The following is a 26964-nucleotide window of genomic DNA, read 5'->3' as shown; positions in this document are numbered from 1 at the left end:
CTTCTCCACAGCTGTTTTCCTCAATCTTTTCAGGACAGATGCTCTTCAAGGAAGATGCTGCAATTGGCACCACTTTTCTTCAATCCTTTTTGAAGCTCCCATGTGTGGTATGATGGGCAAAGCTGGCTGTGGCTTTGTGGCTTAGCTGGGATAAGCCAGATCCTCCCTCAGCACCGCAGAGGATGTTCACAGCAGTCACACACGTGTAGGAAAGAGCAGCAGGTGTTGTGTGTCCCTGGACACTGCTCTGAAGCAGTGCTTGTGGGGCACTGCCTTATCCTGAGGCTCCTTCAGCCCTGCCACAGTGCTCATTTCCTCCACGGGAGCCAAGAGGGCTCCAGGGTCAAATACTTCCTCTGCCACAGATGGGTTTGTGCATCTGTGACTCAGCTCTGGTAACAGATCGCTGGGCAGCAAAGGACAACCTTGCCCTTCTTTTTCTTGCTTTGCTCTCCACCTGAGTGCCCAGCACCTGCAGGATGGGATGGGATGGGCTGGCACAGTCATGACCCAGTTGAACCCTCCAGAGGTTTCTGCTGTTGCACAGCTGGCTCTTGTGGGCTCTGCTCCAATATTCATGAGCTGGAACAGCACAAGATCTCTGTTTTCCCCCTGCACAGGCTGCTGAGGGCTTGAATGCAGAGATTCATGATATTCCTTCTTTCCTTCTCAGGATGAGAGCTAATAAAAGCTGCACTGTCTATGTGGGCATCAGCCCCTTCCCTGGTTCTGCCACATGCTTAGATCAAAACATCTCTGGGGCTCTCAGCCAGCCCTGGCACGATCTGCATTTTGGGGAATGTTCCTGCACTGGTCTCCTGCTCTGTCTGGGCCTCTCAAGGGTGCATTGTGCTGGGTGACAAGGGAACGTGACTGCGTGTGATGCCATTTGCAAAAGCAGAGCCCCAGCATCTGGTGGCTCCTTGAGTATGTGTTGTGCCCTTGGGTCTCTTCAGCTTGGCATGGAATCTGGTCACTGATGAGGCTTGGTGGGCTGTGGAGCAGGAGGGGGGCTGCAGAGCTGTGGATGTCTGAGATCCAGGCTGCTGTGGGGGAGCCTGAGAGCACAGTTGGCTGCGGGACTCTCACGCTCAGTGGGTGAAGCTCGAAAGGTCTCCAGGGAGTCTCACAGGGGGGTTTTGAGCTCATCTTTCTGCTGAATCACTGCTTCAAGCAGGCCTGTGCTCCTGGCTCCAAGGGAAGCTCGAAGAGCAGCCAGAGGACATTGGTCTCAAGGGAAGGCCAGGGTCAAACTGAAGTCACCTCCAACACCATGCTCAGCAGGAAATCCCTGGATCCTGGATTTGATTCTGTATTTTTTTCTGCCCTACCCTGCCCCACCACCCTCTCCTTTGCCTGTTCTCTTGGTGGTCTGCATGTTTTTCCCTTCAGTTCCCATTATCCCAAGCCAGGTCTTCCCAGGGTGGGCCATGGTCCAGAGAAGAGGTTGGAGAAGCAGCTGGGTGTAATTAGAGAGCCAGGGACCAGGAAGGATTTTCTTTTCATTCAAATGAAGTAACAGTGTCCCACAGTCAAAATCCTCTCCTCAAGACAGATAAACACAGGATTGGAGAGCTCAGAGGGAGCAGCAAACAGGGAGCTTGTTGCCACTTGCAGTGACTCTGTAGCTTGTACGATGCTCCCTGCAAGGGCAGGCCATGCACGGTCTGCACTGGAAATCAGAGCATTTCTTTTCCACTTGAGTGATTTTCCTTCATATTAGCCAATACGTAGCAAGTGCACAGGGAAAGGGCAATCCAGGTTCAGGAGGGATACACAAAAAAAAAAGGCTTTCCGCTTCAAAGTGCTAAGAAATTGTGTTCATGCTTGACTGCAGAAGACGCTTTCTTTTACCACACCTCTAACTACCGTATGTTCTTTAGCCTTGGCTCAATCTGCGGACAACAAAGTCTTGAAACCACTTTCTGTGTCCCTCCCTGGGCCACTGCTGAGAAAGGGTCTGCCCTGATTCTAACCTTATTCAGAATAACTGCACTGAATCTCCCATCTTCCAAGGTTTTAACAGAGAGTGTCAGTTCCCATATCCATCTGTGGAAAGTACTACCATGGCAGAGCACTGGAGTCTCTCCTTTTCCTCTATGCCCTCCCAGCAGGCTGACCACAGGCAGTCCTTTAACTCACAACACACACCATGGTTCCTCAGGTCACTGGCTGAATGAGCCCACAACCGTGCAGCTTCCCAGACCAGGTGAAATCAGTTCAGTATTGCCATCAACAACCTTTCCTCTGTCCCTCTGCCTTGGCTATGAACTGATTCACAAAGAAAAAGCCATTCCATCTGTTCCAGGAAAAGTTAAATATGTTTGTGACAAGACATGAACACAATGCCAGCCAAGTGTTTGCAGTAATTGCTCTGTGGTTATATATAACACTGAGGAACACCCATTTGAGGCCCACGCTGAATTTAGACCCTCATTGGGCTCATATCCCAAGCATGGATCTGCTTTCAGCTGCTGAAGGGAAACTCCAGGAAAATTGACCTTGGGCAATTCTCCCACTTGCTTATTTTTTTTTTTAACTTTCCTAGATAGGGGGTAGTGCTGAAAACATGTACAGCCAAGTGTCCCAGCATGGATAAATCAGTTCAGGCACATCACCTTCTCAGAGCCAGTCTCCAAAACAACCCGAGATTCTCCAGGTCCTCTCACAGGGTTTTGATTTGGTCTGGCCAGGGTTTTTCCTCACCCTGATGTGTACAAGGCAAAGTATTAAATCTCAGCTTCCTAGAAAAGCTGGAAGCCTCTCATAGACACCACTGAGTGCAGCCTTGCCTTCTCCCATGGGTATTTCTCAACATCCCCCAAAGGTGCCACTAGATTTAGAAACCAGAACTCCAATCCTAGCAGCCCCGAGGAGATGAGAATAATCAATGTCAGAGAAAGAGACAAGGAGAATTAGGGAGGCCAGTTTCCCTGAAGAGCTTACAACAAAGCTATCAGATCATGCAAATGTTTCTCTATCTTCCTTCTGCCTGCAGGACTACAGCAGAGGTTATCACCGTCCCCTCGGAGACGTCTTCTGCTTCTTTTTCAATGAATTAATTAGATGAGTTCACCCTTGGTGAATGTGGAAGATTTCTAGGCAGACATGCTAATCTGCAGGTGTACTGCAGCCAAGGTGTCCCTGGAGGGCTCTCCTTGCCTAGTCCTCCAAGGCTCACCAGGTAAAAGCAGTCTAGACAGATCCAGGCTTGCTCATGCCTTACCTGCAGGTGATGGTCAGCGTGTCCTTGGCGTTGATGACGTGTTCCTCCTCGGTGATGCTGAGAGTAGGGGGGGTCATAGAATAGCTGCTCACCAGATCTGTGGGGGGAAAGGAGAGAGGGGATGATGCAGACACCGAACAACCTGCACCCACCGATGTGGGCAGCAGCTCTCCTGGCATCACGAGGCATCACGAGAGGTTTTGCCCCCCAGAGAGGGGCAAAACCTCTTGAAGGAAACATCTCCTCGGGGTCTGCTCCTACAAGATAATTGAATGCTGGCTCAGCAGGACATAAGTGGTTTGTCTGCAGCCCTCCTGACTCCAGTAAGCAGCTCTTTAGCAGCAGCTTTAGGGCCAGGGCCCCCAGTCCCTGGGCTCTGATAGAGAGACTAGCACAGACAAGGGCCAGAAAAAGATGGAAGACCAGAAGCTGAGGAATCCAAGTGTGCCCATTCCTCACCAGGCAAATGAGATTGAGTTTGCTTGGGCTAAGGCTCTGAAATTATCCTCTCTGGTAACCAGAGGGAGTCTGGCAGGAGATTTTTCTATACACTGTAATCAGGAGGACAAATCAGGGATGCCCAGATACCAGAAATGCAAAACTCTTGCTTTGGCACAGGGGTGCTCTCTGGAGCCAGCAGGCATTCATGGAATGCCCCTCTCCTTTGGCACACTCTCAGGTACAGTCACCTGAACAGGACCAAACCCCCGGGGATTGCAGCAGCCCCCTTCCCCGTGCCACCAGACAGGTATTCCGGGAGTGAAATTATCCAGGCTCAAGGACAGGCAGTTAAACATTATCATGGTCTTCTTTCACCTTTTTTCAGGGAGAGTCCCACTTTTTGTGTGCTTGCATCTCCGGCATGCCAGACATGCACCCTAAGTGAGCTCCTCACGGACAAAACATCTCGAAGTACTGGTTACCTTCAGAGACTACTGTTGTTTTTCATTAGCACAGTGTTGCTGACTGTCATTACTTCGTGATCTTTATCTTAAAGCTCCAGCTTCTGGAGATGTGAGATAATTCAAAAGAAAAGTCTCACTGACAGCAAAAACAAGCAAACTAACCAGAAATAGAGGGGGGGTTGGATAGAAACTAACCAGAAATAGAGGGAAAGAGTTATGAGATGTGAAGCTGTGGCTCGGGTAGGTGCTAAATGCTAAGGAAAAAAAGAATGCAAAAATATGGTGCCAGCTCGACTTTCTACAAAAACATGAGGTCTTTTGACTCTACGTTCTATGCATGTTGGTTTCCTTCCCTAGTAACATTCAAACCCAGGTACCAGAGAGGTCTGGCAAGGACAGAGAGGTCTCAAGAACACAGAGATTCCACAGGTTTCACAAGCAGAAGGAGCACTATGTGAGACCTCTCCTCCAAAACTGCGACCTGAGGACCACAGATCTCAGAAGCGCTGTGGTAGAGCCACATGAGCCTTAGGATAGGAGGAAATGGCCTCAAGTTGTGCCAGGTTTAGAGGTTTAGATTGGATATTAGGGAAAGTTTCTGCACTGAAAGGGTGCTCGGGCATTGGAACAGACTGCCCATGGACGTGGTGGAGTCACCATCCCTGGCAGCGTTCAAAAGACATGTGGATGTGGCACTTGGGGACGTGGTTTAGCAGTGAACAAGGTGGTGCTGGGTTAACAGCTGGACTTGATGCTCCTAGAAGTCTTTTCCAACCTCAATGATTCAATGATTCTAGGAATGCTTCTCTGTGGGGAAACCTGCCCCAGGAGGCATCAAATGGCCACCAGCCTCTCTGACACAGCCGTCAGGGCCCTCGGCCACCAAGGAGAGGTTGCTGAGGGGGACACGGCAGTGGAGGGACGTGCTGAGCGGCACCACCGGCACTGCCAGGCCGGGGCTGCCGGCCTTGCTCTCCCTGATTGTTCTCCACTTCCTTCCCGCCTGCGCGCCGCTCCGAGGGGGTGTCCCCGTGGCTGCCCCCATGGCAACGGCGGGGTGCCGGCCATCTCCCCCCATCATTCCTGCCTCCTCTTCCCTTGCCCACGTGAGGTGGAGTCAGCCAAGGGGCTGCCCTGGCCCACCTCTGCCTGCGTGTGTGTCCCGCTGCCCACAGCCTGTCCTCAACAATGACGACAACAGCCATCATTTGTCTCTCAACACGTGGGTCGGGTCGGCATCACCGTGGTCTCTGGGACCCCGTGCTTCTCAGGGCACCCCACCTCGTGCCTCCAACCTCCCCCTTTCCCTGCAGAGGGGACGTCAGACGTCACGCACAAAAATGTGCCCCCGGGCGGCGAAAATAAATGACCACATTTTTTGTAAAATCCCTTCAAAATTTAACAAGGCTTATTAAAAAAAGGGGGTGGGGAAGGGAATCTGTCCGCTAAGCTGCATTTCCTATTAATGCCGGACGCGGTTATCCCAGTGCAAACACCACACTCCAGATGGCCACAGCATCCCAATCCATGGCCCCAGGGAGCATCCAGGGGTGCCTGCCACCCCCACAGTGCTCAACCCAAAATGCAGAAGGTAATGGCTTGCATGGGGCCAGCTGGGGACAGCAGACCCTCTCACCCCCATCTCCGTGCTCTAGGGCAGCGAGCAGAAAGGTAGTCCCCAAAGCCCTCTGTCATGGCCAGCTCCAGGGCTGGCTGTGACAGGAGCCAAATTAAGTCTCAAAACTGGAGTGGTCCCCATGCTTGAACAACTAAGTGGTCCAAGGTAGCAGGAGCCTCTCAGCCAGTGCTGTGCCCCACCGCTGGGCCCGGGGGGAGCAGGATGGCGGCAGGAATAACCCCCTGCCTCCCTTCATGTGCCGCCTGGTGACCTGCTAGCAAACAACACCGGGGGGCGGAGGGGAAGAAAGGAAAAGTACGATCTGTGCAGGTTGAGGCTGTGGGATTCCTGCAGATGCATCCTGTCCATGGCCCTCCGTGAGTACAACAGGAAAAGGAGCCACTGCTCGCTCCGAAAGCACCGCGGCGCGGGGCTGGGGACGCTCCCGCTGCTGGCAGCCAGTGCTGGGCCAGCACTCACGGCTGTCCAGCCTCCTCACTGCCCTCAGATTGCTGGGAACTTCGGGGACTCCCTGCATCAGGCACCGGCTCACCCTGGGGACCCACTGCTCACCCCGATGCCCCACACTAAGGCTGGCATCTTGGGATGCTAATGCCCAGAGTCACCCGTGCCATCCAGGCCAGGCAAAAGGATACATGGAGCTACTCCCAGCCTGCAAAAGCGTCTTCAAAGCCATGAGCTTCCCCCCCCACACCCAAATTCTCTATCAGTCTTTGTGCTTTGCTGATGGACCCACCCCATTGCTGCCCTTGCCCTTTTCCTCCCCGGGGGAGCGTGTGCCCTGCCATGACTCCCTCCTGCGCCGAACTTGGTGTTGGGTTTGGCCATTAAATCTCTGCTAAAAGACACACAGATGGTTTGTGTCTCTGGCAAATCCCAGGGTGCGAGGGAGATGTCTCCAGAGCATGGAGTGTCTCCTCTTCTCTCAGTCCCTCCTTCCCCACCTCCAACCCTAACCATGCTTTATCTCCTCGGCCCTCTGAGCAGAGCCCGCTCTCTCCCGCACACCCAACTGCGCCCTTGCACGGGGAGAGCATTAATGTAATTAAAAAGGCATGCGGCAGCCCCGGCAAGCTTTGTTTTTTCAAGATGGTTTCCAAGCAAGTTGGCAGCAGGATATTAAAATAAACAGAGGGGGGATTGATGGGATGCGGTGAGAGGAAGCAGGATCCCACAGCCACTCACACCTTGTCTTTTTCCAGAGAGGCACATTTCCCAGCGGTTTCTGTAGCCTTGATCTTGCAGCACGCGGCTCTAAAAGGGCCAGGCTGCACCGAGGGCCTTCTCCTTATCACTGGCAGCTCCATCATTTTCAGGCCCTGCTGCTTCTCTCTGTGCTTACACCACTGCTGCTCTCAGCACGGCAGCAGGGCTGCCCACTGCATCCTGCATCCAGGGCTCTCCCTGCCTGGCGGGGACACCATGCTCGCCCTCAAAAGTACCAGGGCATCTTGCAGGCTCCAGACCTCATCTCTCCACCCTTGGGCATGTTGTGGGAAAGCCTTGCGTGGGACTTGGTTTTCCCCTGAGGTAGCTGCAGACACCGAATCCCTGCAGAAAAGCACCTGAGCCAGAGCCAGCAGTGAGCGATGGCTTTGGGAACAGGTCAAGGGCTGGGCGTGACAGAAGGTGCAGGTATAGCATGGCACAGGATGGCACAGCACAGCTCCTGCTCTCCGTCTGCTTCCACTCACAGGAAGCCCTGCACCGGATCCTCCCTCCAATCCTCCCCACACCACCTCAGCCCCTCTCTGCTTCCCCTTCCCTCCCTCTCTGCTGAGTCGGCCCCGCTGACTGATTAACGGGGCGCCTTTCCGGAGAGGGATTTTGTTCACACTCTGTCCTTCTTGCTGACTTCCTTCCCCGGTGCTGGGCTGGATCTCTCTGGTCACCAAACTTACTGCTTTGGGGCTCTGCGACCAGAGCTGCAAGAGAACATGCACAAAGCAAAGCTGCTCCAGGTGAGGTTGTGTGCTCCTGCTTGTCTCCCTGTACCCAGGCCAACACACACTGCCCACTCAGTGCTCTACTAGGGCAAAAGAGAGGCTGGAAGGGGAAAAAAAGAGCATCCTTTTCCCCAGCAAAGTTTCCCTAACCGTGCTACTACCCCATCTCTACTTTGCTGTTTTCAGCAAAAAAAAAATTCCTAATCAATGAGCGTCTGTCCAACAAAACAAGGTAGGAACACCAGATTTGGACATTTTCTAAAAAAGGGAGATTTTTTTGCACCAGTTACTATGTGAGCAAAGCCCTGCTCCTGGACACTCAGCAGTAAAATTCTGGTACCTTGGTGACCAACAGGGACTGAACGATCCTCTCTGATGCAGAAGAGCAGCAGTAGCTGGCACTGGGGGAGAGGAAGGAGAACACTGGTTCTGCTCTTTCTGCAGTCCTCTCCTCCAGCTTTCCAGGCTGGACTTGTCCAAATTGGCAGCATTTGCTGCTGAAATTTTATGTACCCCACAGGAACTAACCCCAGCACTGCAGGTGCCATTGTTCCACTCTGCTCCAGTTACTCTTTCCCACCTGCCCTGTGTTGATATAACTCCCTGCCCTGGTGCTGAGGGATCCGTGGCTGCCCACAGACATGTGGGAAGTTCACATGCTTGAAGGCAAAGCCGGGCCAACTTCCCACCTACAGGGTTGAAGTTCTCCCGTGGAGCAACAACTTGTCATGCACGGGGCAAGCATCCAGCTGTGGATTGGAGCAGCAAGGCATGAGTGCCACGTCACACAAGGAGCAGGCAGTTGGCACAGCAGCATGAGAAATCTAAACATAGGGCCATCAGCTCCTCCTCTTCCTTCTCATGGTGCTTGCCAGCAGGGAGGAAGGCTTGTTTCACGGAGAGGTGAGATATGGCACGAGGCTGAGAAATAAATGTCAGGCTCCAGCCGATGTAGGGATGAAGCACCAGGTGTTTTCTCTCCAGCCTCACAGTGGGCAGAGTGAGCCCCAAACCATGGTGGGACTTGACAGCAAAATGGAGCAGGTTGTGCCCATCAGTGCAGGATGAGCCCCAGTGTGCCCAGTGTTGTGCTCCAGCAGCCACACGACTGAATCCACACATCAAGAGCTCGCTCAGGCCCAGGACAGCACCTTTCCTCTTCCCACGATGGGCAGTGCCAATGGCAAGGCAATGCTCCTTCAGCCTACACACTTTCATTCAGGGACCTCAAAGCCCTGAAACAACACCAAATCAAAGTGTGGTGGATTTGTGTCCTCACCATTTTGTGAGGATATTCCCAAAGCATCAGATGTTCCTTTGCTTCAACTAGGACAGGCTGTCCTTTTTCAAGGGACAAAAGGGAAAAATAATTACAGAAACTCATTTAATACAAACACAGAGGTGACTCTCATTATTGGGGGTCTGATCCTTCCTGTCCAACACCAAAAGTATAATGAGACATCATTTTTGCCCCAAAACCTTTGTGAGAAAGTTGGTGTATGGAGGCAGGAGTCCCCTGAGCAGAGACCAATACGAGGGCTGAGAAAAAGGCCATCAGAGCACCACCTGAGCTGGTGGAAATGCTTTTTTTCTTGGCACCAGATTCGGAGATGCCCCAAACACCCTGGCTCTGCAGCGATGCCAGGTAAGGAGGAAGGACGGGTGTCCAAACAGCAGAGCATTTGGGGAGTGAAGAAAGAGGGCTTTCCTCCAGCTCAGCACCTGCAGCCAGGGGAGACACAGACAAAGCATCCCCCTGCCCAGCAGCCAAGGGGCGAGGGGAATGGGGAGGGCACACAGATGTGAGCAGCACATTACACAACAGCAGCATGGTCAAAACGCAAGCAGAAGCCACAGCCTGAGCAGCAGCACCACAGGATGGGCATTCCACTCTGCTTCCCCAGCCCCTGGCACTCTCTGGCACCACAGCCACAGATCCCATGCCCACGGGTACAGCCAGGCAGTGCCACAGCCTCAGTCCAACAGGCTGCCTGGCCTCAGTGCATGCACCCCAAAGGGTCTGTTTAGCTTCTCATGGCTGATAAACTTTAATTAACTGGTTCTTTTCTGGCATCTCATAACAACCTGCACTGACAGGGAACGAGGCAGACAATGTCACAAGCTCTCTGAGCTCCTTCAGCTTTTCAGCTTCCAAGCTTGGAGTCCATCGGGGACAGAAACAAAGAGGTTCAAAAGCAAGAGACACTTTCAAGACAGACAGGCTCTCCTGAGGACCAAAGTTACCCTTGTATTCTTTATTCCTGGTCCATCAGTGCCTTCAGGCAGGGATTTATAACAGGGTATTTCCCAAGTCAACTGCCCTGGGAAACAGAGCACGGCTACACCCAATGCCTGACCATGCTCTCACCTGTTTATAGGACTTTGCTCTGCTCCAGGGACCTGCCACCACGTCATCGCAAAGCATCCCAATGAGGGGTCAGCGAGTGCCCGGCTGGGAGCGTTGATCTGTCTGCCTTTCTCCCTCGGCAGGAAGCACTATCTCACCATCGCCCTGCTCGCTCCAGCCTGGTTTCCTGCTCCATCCTGCCAGGTTTACCCTGCTTTTTCCTCCTCCCCTCCCCCTGCCCCACGGCTGTCAGGCCATGTTTGCATTTCTGTCTCCTGCCGTCTTTCCTCTCCCTACCCTCAACCCCCCCCCTCCCGCGCTCGCTCCCTACTCCATCCTCCCCGAGAGGCTCCGTCCTGAGCCAAAGTTAGCCCGTGTCAGGTAGCCACATGTCCGGCCTGGGGCAGCGGGTCAGCCGGGGCCACCCTGCAGACCTCCTCCAGGATCTCTGCTGTCAGCAGCCTCCCCGGGCCCCAGGGGAGCGGCTGTTCGCTGCCCTCGCTCCGGCGAGGGATGCTCGGCACATCAGAGGGCTGGTTTCCCCTCGGTGGCCGCCGGCCCACCCTTTCTGCTATAGGGCCAGGGCTGGCCAGACGCCGCTTTGTTTGGTCCCCCATTCCCTGAATCGCTCCGGGTTTGTTGGCTGCCTGCTCCTGCCCGGAGAATCCTTTTCCTGCCTTTGAGATAGAGGATGCTCGAGCCATCTGTGTGTTTTATTTCCTTGTAGAAACTAACAAGCCAAGGATTGCTTCCTCTCCCTGACATTTCAGAGGGCAGCTCCAGCTCAGCGGGATTCGCAGGGAGGGGAGGGGGAGCCCAGAGCCTTCAGACAGGAACAGGACCTATTCTGCCCACAGGATTCACTCCCTAAGGGGCAGAAATCCTCAGACCTGCCCAACTGCCACGGCTTTGCAGGAGCCCAGGGAGAGTCGTCCTGCTTAGCATACATAGCCAGCCCTCTTCCAGTGGCCCCTATTAACTGCATGGCTAAACCCTTGCAAAACTCAATTAAAATTATCCTCCCACATCTTAAGGACTGTCAGGTTGCTTCTCTTCCTCTTTTAATTTACTTCTTTCAAAATCTTGCCCTGCTCACATTTTCTGCCCCCGCAGGATGTGATTAACGGGGTGTAGAGAGAGCAGAGGGATCGAATGGCTTTAGGGGACTGATAACAGCAATTAGCACTGTTCATTACATCCCTAACCTGAAGGGATGCAAGGGATGGTCCACAGCTTGTGTGAAATGAGTGTTGGTCCAAGTCCAATACCTGGCACACAGGCATTGCCAGCACGAATGGATGGTTGGGAAGGGCCAAGGACATCCCCCTATGGGCAGTTGGGGTCTGGGATTCCTGGGCAAGTGGCTTGGGAAAAGCTTGTGCTGATGACTTTGCTGCATGGACACAGAGGAAGGGAAAGGCCTAAGAAAGAGCAGAGAGGAGACCATCATGAGCCATTGCCAGAGGCTCAGGTGAAGTCCTGTCAAAGCAAACTGAAGGTGTGCTGCTGGGGGAAGATGAAGTTCAAGCTATGTGAGGCCTCAGCATCCAACTCTTGCTGGGAGATGAAGAGGCAGAGGCAGCTGACTGGGAAGTCAGACGGAGCCTGAGGGTCGGCACTGAGCACAGAGAGAAAAGGGCAGCAGCGTTTGGAAAGAAAAAAGCAAGTCACAGGTTTGCTTTTTCCTTGATGTGTGTGGGCTTAATTGCTGGCCTTTGAAGTTTAACTCTTCCCAAGACTGTTGGCTTATGGACAGGCTGAGCAGGACACTAAAGAAACCCCTGTACCCCACTCAAGGCAGGTTTCCCCCATGTGAGCGAAGCCTGGGGACCCTGCCTGCCTCCTGCCCAGCCTGCTCCGCCAGGCTGACTGTGCTGGGCTTTTTCAGGGGTCTGCAAGCCATGCAGCTGGGCTGGGAGGTATTGTACCAAGTGGAAAAGACCTGCTCTTCCATCTTCATGTCCCTGGAATCTGCATCCAGATGTTTGCTACCTAGCTGTGAACTGAAATCAACTCAGAGCCCTCAAACCAAACAGCTGCCCTGGAGCTGGCAGTGCCTGTTCCCTGCAACACAACCCACCCTCGAGTTGTTCTCCAGCTGCAGAGTGCAAGAGAAGCTGATGGATGAACTGGGTAAGTGGAGAAAAAATAGTTTTGCAATTAGATGATTACTTGGCCTTGGCAAACCTGGATTCAACTCCCCATCTGCTCCAGGCTCCCAGCAAGCCCATCTTGCAGCTTCCTTTTACCTCCATCCCTGCCTGAGTCACAGAAACTGGGCTGCTTTCACTTGGAAAAACACATACGTGTGCAAGAAAGGAGGAATCCTTATTCCTTCTAGTTAAAGATAACAGGGAACAAAGAAAATTAATTTGTCCCAGAGTCAATGCAGCACGAAAAGCTACATTAGACTCGGATGGGTCCAGAAAGTAGGAAGCACAACTGAAATGCAGGAGGAATTTAAACTTCCTGATTATCAAAGCAGGGGTTTCAAGCACCAAGTATAATAATAATAATAATAATAGTAATAATAATAAAGAGGGAAGAGTGGTCACGGGCATAGAGAGAGCTGCTGCCTGGGGAGCACGAGCCCTCCTCCAGCTTCTCACATGCACACCTGCACGTGCACACACAGCGTCTGCACGACCCCTCTGAGGGGTGGGCATGAGGGGAGGCAGGAAGATCACAGGCACACACTCTTCAAAGGAGAATTAGTCATCAGAGGTAGCGGCAGAGGAAGGAAGGCTCAGGTACGAGGTCAGACGTGCACAAGCAGAGAGGGCTGACAGAGGAGTTCTGAGTGTTCGCTGCAGATCTAAGAGCCCTCCTGGCGTCTGCACGAGCAGGACAGGAGGTGGAATCCCTGGAGTAAATGCACCTACAGCACGTAGGAGATAAGAAATTTCAACCCTCCTGGAAAACACTGCACAGCTTGGCTTTCTGCCATCCTTGAAAGCAGCCAGAGCTGCCCAAACCCAGAGCCTTCCCTGATGTGGTTGATAAAAATCTTACTCTGTTCTCTGAAGAATCCCCAAGAGAGATGGGCTCTAAAGAGCACAGCAAATCTCTCCCCCCACAGAGGGCTCTGTTCCTCACCCCCAGGTCAGTGATCCCATCTGCTCCCTGCTGGGCAAAGACACTTAAAGATGGAGAGACTCGGAGCAGTGGGAAGAAATCTGGCCCCGTGGGGCTGTCCAGGGCATTGATGGCAAGTTACAGATGCACATGCTCTCAGTTTCTCTTGGCACAGAGCTGTGACCACAAGCCAGGACCCGCTGCAGCAGGAGATGATAATCATCATCTCCGAGAGCCAAAGCGGATCGGGGCATTCGCGTCACTTGAGATTAGCTGGCTGTTTAACATCTGCACAGATTTCTCTCTCCACCTCCACGTAACACCCCTTGCGCAGCTATGAAACTAATTTAATTCCCTTCCAAGAAAGGCTGAGTTGGAAATGTCACACTTTGTATATCATAGCACAATTCCTACAACGAAACGCCCAGCCTAAATGGCAGCGTTGGACTCTGGCGCTGTTTGAAGGCCAGTCAGCTAAACCCCCTTCTGCTGCTTTTTAAAAATAGCTTACAACAGGGTGACCAAGTTGCATAAACACCCAGTTACTCTTGTTAGTACTCAGAGCTGACTGTTTTTTCCCGTTCAAAGGTGCTTCCCTTGCCACGCAGCGCAGTGGGAAGAGCACGCAAGCGGACGCGATGGGAAGGAAGCGTTTACACATGCTAATGACTTCCACCCAAGGAGCACAAGTACTCACAGGGAAACAGCGCTAAAGAAACAACACGACACTTCCTCGGCTGTCCCTGTTTGGTCACCATGAAGTACTTGGTGCTCAGAGCCGTGGGGCGAGGCTGGGGATGGCCTTTCCAGCCCCACGGGAATCCAAGGCGTGAACGAAGGGAAGGCACGTTGGCTTCGACCACAGAGGCAGCAGAAGCCGTTTGGCAGCGGCACCGTTTTGGCACCACACTGGACCAAGGGGTCGAGGACAGATACTGGCCCTTTCCTACTCACAGCAACGCGGGTCTGGAGACCAGAGTCCTTCCAGGTGCCACTCAGGTCATTTCACCATGCACATCGCTCTTCGTGCCAGAACAGGTTTCCTAAGTTCATGTGGGGCCCTGTTTATTTTTCTTTTTTTTTTTTTTCTTTTTTAAATCCACTATTGTATTAGGAGTGTTTTTCTTTTGGCAGAGGTTACCGTGGGGCCAACGCTGTGCGGAGTCTCCTGCCTTCCATCACCGCTACAACCTCTGAGCCGGAGCCCAGCCCGGCCAACGCCGCTTATCTTCAATGAAGGCAGGCTTGGATTTCCCCCACCGTATAAAAAATAGATCCAGGCACTCCCCCTCTCCCCCAGTGCATACTTTGAAATGCCACCCAGGCCTTGTTATTGCTGGGAGGCTGGAAAGCCAGGGATTAACTGCCTCAGGCTGCACCAGGCTTTATTTGTCTAAGCAGCCAAGGGTGAGGAGCAGCCATAAATACTGTGAAATGCTGAGCGTTGTGGAGGGGCAACCCTGGGCAACACAGGCACCTTGGGAGCAGGGATCATGTCCTGGGCTGGGTGCAATCCTGGTGTGATCCATTTCTTTGGAAAGGCTCTTGACTCCCTACAACCCAGGGGCTTTGAGGAACATCAAACTCCATCACCAGGTGTTCAAACTGGGGATGCCAGGCTACCCCCAGTGTAGCACTAACAGTGCTACCTCTGTTGGTCTCTGTAGCACAGGAGTAACCAAACATGGTGGTGAAAATCCCACTGCAGGTCTGTCACCCAGGGGACATATCCTGGGTCTGAGCCTGCCTGCCTGCCTGCCCGGAACAGGCAGCTCCCCTTCCCTTGCACTCTGGAATGTCACAGCACAGAGGGGACATGAAGACCAGGATATGCCCTGACCCCATCCCAGCACTGGCAGTGCTGCCAGACCCAGCACTTACATCCCAGGACTCCTCAATTCTGACAGCTTGGCAAGAGCCAACAAAGCCAGTGAGGAGCCATCAGGCCCAGAAACACACTCCGTTAGCTAAATCACTTTACAAGGCATTGCTGAGTAACTCCCTTTGGAGGCAAGGTGGTTGCTTCCCCCCTGCTTCATCCCAGCACAAGGATCCTGCACCGCCTGCCCAGCGGTGCAGGGATTTCCTTGGAGCAAACGCCTGCATCTCCCGTGGGAGCGTCCCACCGTCCAGCTGGCTGCCACACTTTCGGGACATGCCATTAAACCTCTGCCCTTTGCTTCCCGAGGGCCAGGGCCTGCAGCCTGGTGAAGGGATGATGGGCACTTAGCCCCAGTTACACCTCCCTGGGGACTCTGCTCCGGCTGAGTGATGGATTCCTGCAGGCACTGGATGCCGTCACCTCCGCTGGGTGCGATTTCGCTCTGAGCTGGCAGCTTCCAAATCCGAGCACAAACCACAGTTCGTGCCCAACCTTCTTAGCTCAGTAAATGTCAAGATTTACTGTCACTCACGGAAACTACTGACTTGACCTGCATTTTCATCAGTATTTATTTTTTTGGGTCACTACATCTTCCATCCATCTCAGAGGATGCCAGTGTTTCAGGAATGGGGAAAACAAGTCTCGGATGGAGAGCCAAGCCTGGAGCCAAATCTCACTGTCAGCACACTACAGACCTTTACAAACCTGTGGAGCCACTGCCCAGTTCAGGGCACCTGGCTCTGCCCTGCAGGGTCTGCCAAGCTCTGACAAGCCCAGACAGCAGCCAAAAAAGGTGAACCCACTGCAGGGTGGGGAAGGACCCCAGAGAGGAAGGGGACAGTGGTCCAGGGGGGAGGCCTGGCTGCCATGGTTGTTGGTTACCCTTGGTCACTCAGCAAAGCCATCATGAGCTTGCAAATTCTGTATAAACTTCCCACGTGACACAGTTATTCAGGGGCCAGATCCTGAAGCCCTTCCTTCTCTCTTTACTCAGACCAGTCTCCACTGAAGTCATTGAGACATTGGCCTAAATACAGATGAAGGATCTCAGGATTTGGCCCAGTAATAAAAACTTCCTTCCTTTGTCTACTGCTCACTCCACATGATCCCACTGCCTCCCAGCCTCCTCCTGGCCATGTCTCCCGAGGCTGGGGCCGTCGGTTGTTTTGGTTGATGCTGCTCCTCTGTTTTACCCTCGGCCAGGCAGTGCCTGTCCCCTCCTGCAGCTGTGAGCTGCTGAGGGGGAGGGAGCCAGGCTGGCCAGTGAGGAAGAGAGTGGATTGTGGGGTTAAATTCAACTTGGCAGAGGCACAGTGCCAGTCCTGGGGACATGGATGTGTGTGGACACTGTGAGGGCTGGGGGCAGTCTCAGCTTTGACCTCCCGAAAGGCAATTCCTTCAACACCTCCTCGAGGATGGGTTGGAGCATCTCCAAAAAAGTCTTGCTCCTGCCCTGCTGAGCGTAAAGCAAGCGCCTTGGGCTCTACACCAAACTTTTACGTGAGGGGCTGGGTGAGATGACTCCTACCCAGGAAGGTGTAGCAGGAAGTTAACTCATCTTGCTGCAGTGGCATCTGCGCATCACAATAGGAAGTGACACCGTAAGAAACACGTACCATTTTAAACAACTTGCAATAGGAATTTTGCTGCTTTTTCTGCCTCAGAATAGCCAGGGGGATGAAAAGCCCTGTTATCTCCCATGGGTACCTCATCCCCAAGCACGGCCACCTGAAATGTGCCCTGAGGTTTGGGGCAGGAGCTTCTGCTTCCTTCCCATGGTTGCCAGCCTTGCACACACCTGTGACACAGGCAGAGCAGTATCTGAATACACATGGACTGATAGAGCAGTTCCCTTCACACCAGTCTCCCTCCTTGTGCTGTTTGCTGACAGAAAGCAAACACAAAAGGAAATTGAACTTGGCTGAAGGGAGAAGCATTTGGTCCTGCAGCACCAGCACATGTGGATGATCCAAACCTCAGTCCTGCGACTCACAGATGCTCAGGTGGGTGACCTGGTCATATACTGGATCGCTCAGAGAGCACCAAAACAACCCCTGTGAGTTCCTGCTGAGGTCTTACATCTTGCAGCGAGATTTTTAAAATCGCTCAGCTAAAGCCAAAATCATCAGAGATGCACTTCGAAGTGTGCAGCTCTGACCACGCCAGGGAACACAGAGCCCTGAGCAGCAGAGGACTGGTGATCTCAGGGTGCAAGGCTGTGGTGTGGCCTTTGCACAGGTCTGAGGGAGCCCTGTGCCTCCCAGCCTAGCTGAGCCAGCTCACCATGTCCTGTTTCCCAGCACAGAGCACAGCAATGCCAACGTGGGCATTGAACGAAGTCCAATGTCCCATCCAGTGGCAAAGGCTGCTTTGCTTAAGGCTTGTTCTTGAAAAAATACAGCCTCACTGTACATTCCACCCTTTTAAAATACATTAATTGCCATGGAAACAATGCTGGTTTTGGTATGGGAGCACAGCCTGGTGGCCTCCACAGATGCAAGATAAAAATCAATGGATACATTGACACACAAGCTGTATTTCAGGACCTTTTGTGGTTTGAGGCTGGTCACCATGGGCACATATAAGAGAATGGCTCAGACACTAACAAGATGCCATCTTCCATAGAGAGAAAGCTGGGAACAATAAAATATGCAGGAACATCTCCTTTGCATTGTTTATCTGCTTGGGCAGAACGTTATTGTATGGGAGCTGCTCCCAGTACTGATGTGTGCTCAACTCTTGGCACTGGTCATCACTCTCAGCTCCTGCTGAAACATCCCAGCCCTGGCTGCCCTTCATATCCTCATTCCCAGTGAGTACAAAGTCTCATCTGGTCTCAGACCTTGGCAGAGTGGTTTTGCATAATGCCTCCCCTCTTTCCATCCACAACCCTTCCCATCAGTTCAGATGCCTCACCAAAAAGAGAGAAAGAAAAAAAAGAGCCAATTAGACAGCACTGAGGGAGTTTGTACACAAAGCAACACCAAGGGAGAGGCTGCGAGTGCCCTTCCCGCCCTGCCCGCAGCCGCCCCCAGGAACCTGGTGGAAAGGGCAGCCCTGGCTGTCCCCTCCTGGCCAGGGGAGCGCTGCCCTGTTCCCTGCCGTGCCGCCCATCATAAAGGGGTCCCTGAGCTGTTATCAGGCAGTGACAGTTTCCGCCATCAGATTCCTCCTGTCCGTCAGGAAAGCTAAATAAGGAACATCGTTCAGGCGGCTGCAGGAAGAGGGGAAATGCAGGGACATCCGGCCCAGCTGCCAATTTTTCCTTTCCCATGAACCACCACTGACCTCCACCAAGGGAGAACCTGGACACCCAGCCTGGCATCAGCACTGCTCCTCTTCGCTTAACCCTTCCCTGGGGGATGCCCTGATCCCTGGAGCCTGCTGGGCAGGTGGGCTCACTGTGCAGGGCACTGTGGCCGTGGTGTGACAGTGCCTGGGTGCTGCGTCACCAGCACTGGCACCACAGACTGAGGTGGGCACACCAAGTGCACCAGCTGGTGTTTACCCATCCAGCTGGAGCCACGGCCAGGAGAAGGCTCAGCCCCTCCACACCTGCACTTGGGTAGGCAGCTACAGCTTGCATGGTGGCAGCAGGTCCCCAAAGCATCAGTGATCTACTCGACCACTTCCCTCTTTGCATGCACTGAGACCAGGAGTGGAGTTGAGCTTATTCTCTTGCTGAAACAGAACTGGGGTTTTCCAGGCTCTCCCAAGAGCTGCAACCAGCTCTGGCCTGGTTGCTGTAAACAGATAAAATCTCATCTCCTCTTTCTCTCTGCTCACACCAAGGCTCTGCTCATCAGTAACAGGACAGTCTGCAGTCCACTCATCCCTTTCTCATGGTCCTTCCTGGGGACAGCCCTGGGCTCCTCACTGCCTTTCACTGCACGGGAGGAGGAGCAGGGGCCTGGTTATTACATGCTTAGAAAAGGGGAGAACACAACACTTGCTCAGAGTATCTCTTGCATTTCCCCACCATTCCATTCTCTCTGTTTGCCCAGTTTACAGTGTTTTCTTGACCCCCTAAGCCAATCCTCCCTCATTAGCACATGATGTCCGTCCCATGGCACCTCCAGGCTTGGCCACAAAGCCCGTGCGAGGGATCCTCACCCTGGAAGGAGGGAGGCAGAAACACAGCAAGAAAAACAACTCACACGTGGGAGAAGCTGTAAGGTGAAATACAAGTCACTGGCTGAAACCTGTTTCTGCTACCTCAGCAGGGAAACGACTCCAGGAGAGGCTCCGAGACTCCCCACTTAATATCCTCAGCTTATAAAACTTAGTGGGAGTTTCAGCATCAGCTGCCACAGGGCCGGCTTTTCACTTTCCTCCCGCTGAACTTGCACCCAGAGATGGAGCAGTTTGCCCGCAGCCCCCTCGACAAGGCGAGTGGCCACACTGGGCTGGAGGGTTCGTGCCCCATTGCCGACTTGACCACCCGCCATCTCCGCTTCCACTGTTCTGCGCTAACAATGAGGCACCGCAGATGGGCAATAACACCGAAAACATCACAACTATTCTGACCAGAGAGAAAAAAGCCCCCCTGGGACCTGGCTAACCCCCTCTTTTAACAACGTGAAACAAGAAACAAAGGTCCGGGATAGCCAGAGGCAATAAAAATCCTGGAATTCATTTAACCAGTCACTAGATGCCAGTGCAGCTGCAGCAGTATTTCTTTTCCTAATGAAGGACAAAAGATAATTCCAGCTCTGGCCTAGGGTAAGGCTCAGCTTTGGTCCCCCCAGCAGACCCTGGCACACATCAGAGTGCACCCCATGGCACTCAGCTGGCACGAGACGTACCTGGCTGCCCGCTGCCCCTCACCCAGCCAGAGATTTGCAGGAGCTGCGGGGGTAGCTGGGGCGGGTCAAGGAGAAACATGGCACTGGACACCTCTGGCTCACAGTCCAGAGTCAGAAAGAGGGCTTTCAGCTTTAACTAACCACCTGTGGATTTTTTCCTCGCAAAATCATCTGTTTTTCCACACACAACTGCCCACGGACCCAGGCAAACATCTCACACCCCCAGGGCCCCGTGGTGACGAGCTCCACTGCTGTGTGGCAGCGTGCAACAAGCCACCAGCCTCCCACTACACTCCACATCCTCCCGGCATGGGAACCCACCAGGAACTGCCTTCTCCGGGTGAGCTGTGATTTCGCAGCCCTCAGTCACAACGCCCCGGCCCGTCTTTCCCAGCGGAAGAGCCCTGTGACGTTTAGTCATTCCTCACACGGAAACCACCACGACTGCTGGCTCCCCACCCTCCATGGGCAGCGCAGCCCGTAGGGTCCAGCCACTGCAGGGATTTCTGCTTCTCCCCACACATGCAGGACCTCTTGGGATCCCCATCACCGCTGGCTTACTGCAGTTTTCCCCCCTCCCCAGTTCAAACATACAGCTCCCCTAAACTGGGGGTGAGGGAGCCCCTCTACTTGCCCCCATTGCTTGGGGCTGTTTCAGCCCAGCAGGCTGATTGCAAAGGCACCCTATTTATTTGGGAATGCCTCTGCTGTGCTAGCTGGAGTGGCTGAGGAGAAGGTGGGTGAGGTGGGTGCTGTCTCTGTGGCTCACCTTGATCCCCAAAACTGCTGAGCTGGGCAGACCTGGGGACCCACCAAGAGCCCCCTCCTGCTCTGCAAGGCAACCTCCTGAGTGCTGCGGATGTCCCGCACGGCACCGGAGAAACTGTTGCCTGGCCACAGCCCCGTCCTGATGCCGTTCCCGTGGGATCCCACTCTCCCTTTCCCTCCCCAGGAACTGCCTTGGGACGCTGGGAACAGCCTGTTCCCTCCTGGTCGGCTGGGAGCACCTGCCCTTCCCACGCCTGCCCTGGAAAACACCACACCAACACAGGGCCAAGAGAAACCCTGAGGACAGGGATCTCGCTTGGAGCAAGTCCATGGGAGAGAAGCAGCAGAGTGGAATGGGGCATGCTGGAGGAAGCCCCCTCCACCCAGTCTGCACTGGCTGCTGGGGGAGTGTCCCCCTGCCCAGACGTCAATTTGAGCTCAGCAACCGACGCCCCGGTGGGTGTTTGTGCAGGCACTGAGCCGTGGGCTCGCGTGCCCGTGCCAAATCCCAGGGCGGTAGTTGCAGCCCACTCACCCTAAATCATCCTTAAGCAGACAGCAGGGCACAGGAGCCATGGCTGGCCCCTCCCTGGCAGCCCCCCAGGGACCACGGGCTGCATCCCTCCCGTCACCCACCTCCCCTTGGGAGCCTCATTGCTGACAGCAGCCGGGTTGAGCCCGAGCGGGGTTTGCTGTGCACTCGTGCCTGTTGCATGAAAGGGTGTTGTTGAAACAGCCCATGTTTATTACTTGCAATAAAGCGACCGCTTCAAATCCCAGCTGCGCAGGCAACTGTTGCTGCTGGCACGGCCAGCGCGGGGCCGTCCGAGCGCCCGGCCGGGGGGTCTGTGTGATCCTAGAGGGGGGCAGGTGGCGGCAGCCAACGCAATCGGCTCAGGTCCTACACAAGCACGGGCCCTTCCCTCATGCAAAAGGGCAAACGCTCTTGGAAGCGTCAATCCAGCGTCCCCAGCGGGATTATTTGGTTGTGGGATGCTCAGCATTGCTCTGTGCCCAGAGGATGCTGGCTGAGTGAGTACACACTCTCATCACCATCCACAGTGTTACCTCGAAGGGCCCTGGGATGATGGGGCCGGACCTCTGCTTGCTCTCCACATCCCGCTGCCTGCACAGGGCAGCTCCCCAGAACCACTCCATCCTGGGTGCACTGGGCAGCTGGAATGTGTAAGAGCTGTGTGCTCTTGCTGGCCCATTTAATGAGGCACTGGGGTGCAGGAATGAGAAGGACGCAGTGCCAGAAGAGACCTTTCATGATGCTCAGATGAGTATTTTGTCCTTCCCAGGTGGAACAGTCTCACACCTCAATCCCTACTTTCAAGGGGAGCAAACATTTGCACCCAGTTGGGATTATGATTAATGAGGAATTTGTGGGCCCTTCACACACTGACAAATTGATCTCAGGTAGAATGGAAGAAAAGGAAGCAAATTCCCAGGGTACAATCCCCCAGCTGAGCTTCACATCATTCTCCGTTGCTGCACTAATCAGTCAGCACCGAGAGCTTCAAAGCTCTGCGCAGCCCTGCGCTGGCGAGGCCACACAGCACGCAGCCAGGCTGGCCAGAGCCTCCCAGGCACTGCTCCCGCACCTCCAGGAGATGAAAGAACCCGAGAACAGCTACACGACGCTTTACAAATTGCTAACAGGAGAGCTTTGAACAGTTGCAGCTCCTGCCGTGACTCCACCAGCAGCAGGTCCCTTTCTGTCCGGCCTCCTGGAGCTCCCGCTGGGTCCCTCAGCCCCACGGCACCAGAGCTATCAGCAGCATTTTGGGCAGAGCAGGTTGATAGTGATGCTGCTGGTGATGCTGTCCATGCCGCACCTCTGCAACCCTCCCGTGAGCTCAGCTCAGCAACGGCAGCAAATGCCACCAGTGACAGTGAGTCACTGAGCTGAAGCTACAGAAAATTCTATTTACACTCCCAAAATTCATCTTCCCATGTTGGACGCTTCCATCATCACTAACTTTTTTTTCGGTCTTGCTCTGATTGGGGCTGTAAATGCTCTACTTGTGCAAGCAGGAGCTCCTCTGGGGGTAGCTTTTGGGGTGCCCTGTCCCTGCTGCCGTGGCAGTGCCCACCCAGCTCTGCCCTGCCCCACAGTCCCTGCTCTCTGTATGGGTGTTGCAGCCCCATCTCCGTAGTGGCCCCACACCCACCTGGCCCAAGCTGTGGCCGAGGGTTTGACTCTCTGCCCAACAGCCTTTTGCCCCAGAAGCGCTACGGGAAGTTCACTGGGATCTGCCTTGGGTGACTTCCCAGGCGGACCAGAGCTGGGAGAGGCAGGCTGGACAGCATGGTGTGGACCCCCGCCTCCTCGCGGCCTCCTCCCCAACGCGCTGCCCGGCGCACACAAATTAATGACCCTGTGCGTGAAAAAATAAATAAACAGAGCCCAGACTGGCCTCTAGCCTGTCCTCCGGCCGGGCGCGTCCCTGCGCAGGGCCATCCCTCCCCTGAGGTTTCTCCCTGCTCGCAGCGAGACACCCGCGGCACGAGCACGGCGTGGACTCCCCCCAGCCCCGGACCCCGTGGGGACAGCAGCAGGGTCCTCCCGTCCCGTCCTCTCGCTGCGGACACGCTGTCACCGCCGTCGGGGACACCCGGGCGGGCCCCCCGGCGCGTCTCGGTCGGGGATGGGTGACCCCGGGACGGACTGTGCCAGTCCCCGTCGGGGATGGGAACCCCGGGACGGACTGTGCCGGTTCCCGACGGGGATGGGAACCCCGGGACGGACTGTGCCGGTCCCTGACGGGGATGGGAGACGCCGGAGCCGAGCGCGCCGTTCCCCGCCGGGGATGGGGGTGCCCGGGACAGGCAGCGCCGCGGCACAGCATATCCCCGTCCGTGGTGAGGAACGCCCTGGCGGACAGTGCGGGTCCCTCCGGGGTCTGGGGGACACACGGATGGCAGCGCCGAGTCCCGTCCCGTCCCGCTCTGCCGGAGCAGCACCGTCCCCAGCGCGCCCGCAGGTGCGGGGTGGGCGGCAGAACGGGCAGGGCAGCCCCGCAGCCCCGTCAGCTCACCTGCTTCCGAGACAATGCCGAGCCAGAGCCAGAGGGGCAGCGTGCAAACTCTCCTCATCTCCGGGGCTGCCGGCAGGTCCGTGCGATGCGGAGCGGTGCAAGCGCCCCGCGCCCGAGCTCTGCTCCCGCCGCGCCCCAGCTGCGGCGACGCGCGGCGGCGGCGGGCGGGGAACACCGGGGCCGCTTCCTTTTCCTCCGCCCGCCCGGGCTGCCCGCCGCCCTCCGCCGAGCCTCGGGGCGCCTGGCGGGCGGGGCGGGACGGGGAGGGGCGCGGAGCGAGCTGGGGGGTGGGCGCACCTGCGGCTCCGGGCACCGTCGGGGGTGTGGGCATCCCTCTGCACATGGGTGTCCCCACCTGTGTGCGTGGGTCGCCAACCCAGCAGCTGGCGGCAAGTGTGCCCCCCACCTCTGTGCGTGGGTGTGGGTCTGCATCACCCCTGACCTGTGGGCACATGAGCACTCCCCCCACCTGTGTCTATATTCATGAGCACCCCTCACACCTGTGTCTATATTCACACCTGTGCGCACCCCTGTGCATCCCCTGCACCTGTGTGTGAACGCCTGCACGTCGCCTGCTTTCTTGCCTGTGCCTGCATGCACATCCCGGCCTCTCAGGGCAGAGGGAACGCACACGAACACCCTCTCACCTCAGTGTCCATGCACCTCATGCGAACGAACACATCTCACACCTGGCTGCACACACACACCTTCATACATGTGCAACCCTGCAGTTCCACACCTCACACCTGCACGCACACCCCCAGGCACGCAGTCCTGCACACACCCCTGAAACTCCTTCCTCCTGCACCCCCTGGGGCACACGAAGACGCACACACACTTGGTGAACACACACTTGCACCCCTACTCTTCGGGGGTGCGCTGAGGGCCCCAGCTCATGCTGCCATCCCTGCGCAGTGCCAGCAGCGTGGGGCAGCCACGTGGCCCCCCAGCACCGCTCCACGTGGCACCTGCACCCCTCTCTGGCAGGTGTGCACCGAAACCCACGCACACGCCCGTGGCGTTGGCAGCCGAGCGGTGCCGCCCCACTCGTGCCAGCGGCGCTGCCCCCGCACCGCTGCCACTGCCAGCGACGGCGACAGCGGCTCCGGCTCCAGCGCGCCGCAGACGGGGGCGATGGCAGAGTTTTGGGAGCACACAGCCCTGGCCAGCTGCCTGCACACCCAATGGATGAATTAACACGGCCCCGCGCTGCGCCCCAGGGGGTTATTAATTATGCTCGCTTGCAGTCAGAGAAGAAAGAGCCTGAATGAGAGCCATGCGCTCGCGACTCCGAAAAGGCATGAAAACTTGTGGTGCGCTCAGCTGCTCGCACTGCCAAACCTGCAGAAGGAACCACCCGATCCCCCTCCTGGAGCCCTCAGAGGGACCCCAACACACAGGTCTTTTTGGCCAACACAGCCCATCCCAATTAGTCAGTTTTTAACCCTGGCAGTGCCGACCATATCGCTCTTCGGTAAACTCATATTGAATCACCTCCCTCCTTGATCCCAATGGAACAGAGAGTGGCCGTGATCCTTCGTCCCAGACGGGTATCCAAGCTCCTGCAAGTTTCTGGAGATAGATTTTTAAAACCTGCCACGATAAGGAAAAGCTGGGGACAGCACAGAGGGGGAACACTGCCCACCACTACAGGGTGAAGAGCTGAGATTGTGGGATCAGAGCCCTTCCCAGTGCCAGGGGCTGTGATCAGGGACAGGACAGCTATGGAGCTCCCTGCCATGGCAGTGTGCCCACGCTGGGGACAGCATCAGGAGTCATCATGCCCCTAAGACACGAGCAGCAAGGTGGTAAGGGGTGGACAGTGATGGGGGGATGAATCACATTGCACCGCTGAGCTGCTGGACAAAATGCACAGTCTGGAGAAGCTGAGTGTGGGAGGAACAGAGGATCTGACCCAGAGGTGAGGAGGGGGAATCCTCTGGCACCCAAAAAACCAAGGAATTTTGCCATCCTCCATCCCTTGAAGTCCAAAGGTGGCACTGCACAGGCGGCAGTGGCCAGGACAGGCCTGTCCATGCTGCCATCTAACGGCAGGACACCGGGGAGGGCTCGCCCCGCCACGGCGGGGAATTTTCCATCACAAACACAGGGCGACTGTGGGACCGGTGGGACCTTTCCATTGTTGCCGCCCTGGGAAACAAAAGGATCTTATTTTAAAATCTTGTCCCCCTTCCAACACGTGGGGGGACCCGAGGAAGCAAAGGCTTCCCCAAAGCACGTGATAAAGACACAGACAGGTCACAGAGGTGGTGCCAGAGCAGGAGCTGCTGGATGCTGGAGCCTCAGCATGGCTGTGGGAGAGGGACACTGGGATGGCTCTGGGGACACCCAGGGACAAAGCAAAGAGGTGACCCACACGGAAAAGACAGCGGGTTCTGGGGGCAGATGGAGAGATGCAGAATCTGGATGCTGGAGCACAGGGGTGCTTCATCCCCACGGTGCCCACTCTCCCATCCCCAACCCCTCCTGCCCAAACCCAGGGCCAGGCCCAGCTGGTCACTGCATTCATGGCTGTGATTCCTACTCCATGGTGCTCTGGTTTGTCAGTGAAATGAGTTTTTCAGGTAGCATTTAGGGGCAGGCACCATTTCCCCACTGGGCTAACGCTGCACTGTTTTCCCTGCATGCAGGAGCCACTGTACGTGCTGCATGCAGGGCAGAGGCTCTGCCTGTCCCAACCCTGCCCCTCCAGCAGGGCCAGACAAGGCCATTATACACCAAAATGTGGCACTACCTGAGTGCAGCACACCATGGCCACCATGCACAGCCTGGCAAAAGGAAGGACGTGCTTCCTCAGGAGACTGCTCAGCCCAGGGATTTGGGACAAGCCACACAGAGCAGTGGTTTCCCCATAACTGTGTCCCTTCTGCACCACGTGCACCCCAAGCCTGCAGAGCCCTGGGCTGTTCAGTGCTCCTGGACAGGACAGTCTGCCTGCACAGGACATCCTTCCCTCTGGTTTCTTCTGCCCTGGCACAGGCATTAGGCACCCCCAGCCCTGGCACTCTGCAGCAGTGAGTCCCAGGAATGGGAATGTTCCTTGTGGCACTGTGGGGGGACAGGGCCCTTGTGCCACCCCCTGGACAGGCAGATGGGCAGTGAAGGACATGCTTTGTCAGGTACCCCTGTGCCCAGCTATGGGAGATGGAAAACCCCACACCTGGCCCTTCCCACACTGCAGAGCCGAGACCCTGCAGGGGTCAAGAGGGCTGCTCTGTGCTCCCAAGGCTGTCTAAACACCCCTGAGCTGCAGATCGCCCCAGCACAACAGCCCCGAGCAGGCCCAGCAGCCAGAACTGCCTTTCT

The 26964-nt window shown here is 55.5% G+C and overlaps 1 protein-coding gene across 3 annotated transcripts in view; it reads right to left on the bottom strand.

Moving 5' to 3' along the window:
* The window catches only part of FLT4 (fms related tyrosine kinase 4), a 55828-nt gene extending 32074 nt beyond the window's left edge, over positions 1-23754 (bottom strand). For 2 of the 3 annotated variants that reach the window (XM_027895307.1, XM_027895308.1), the window contains exons 1-2: positions 23638-23741; positions 3227-3323 (exon numbers count right to left, since the gene is read on the bottom strand). In XM_027895307.1, the coding sequence (XP_027751108.1) occupies positions 3227-3323; positions 23638-23695 (155 nt within the window). In that variant the 5' untranslated portion in view covers positions 23696-23741. Of the gene's footprint in view, positions 1-3226; positions 3324-23637 lie in introns of all 3 variants that reach the window. The other variant, XM_027895306.1, reaches the window with a different exon arrangement.
* Between the last annotated feature and the right edge of the window lie 3210 nt (positions 23755-26964).

The sequence above is a fragment of the Empidonax traillii genome, unplaced genomic scaffold, assembly GCF_003031625.1.
Source record: "Empidonax traillii isolate 1590-97213 ecotype Southwest subspecies unplaced genomic scaffold, ASM303162v1 scaffold455:size476776, whole genome shotgun sequence".
NCBI classification, from domain to species: domain Eukaryota; kingdom Metazoa; phylum Chordata; class Aves; order Passeriformes; family Tyrannidae; genus Empidonax; species Empidonax traillii.
Note: the sequence above shows the minus strand (reverse complement) of the source record. Positions and strands in the feature narration are given on the sequence as shown.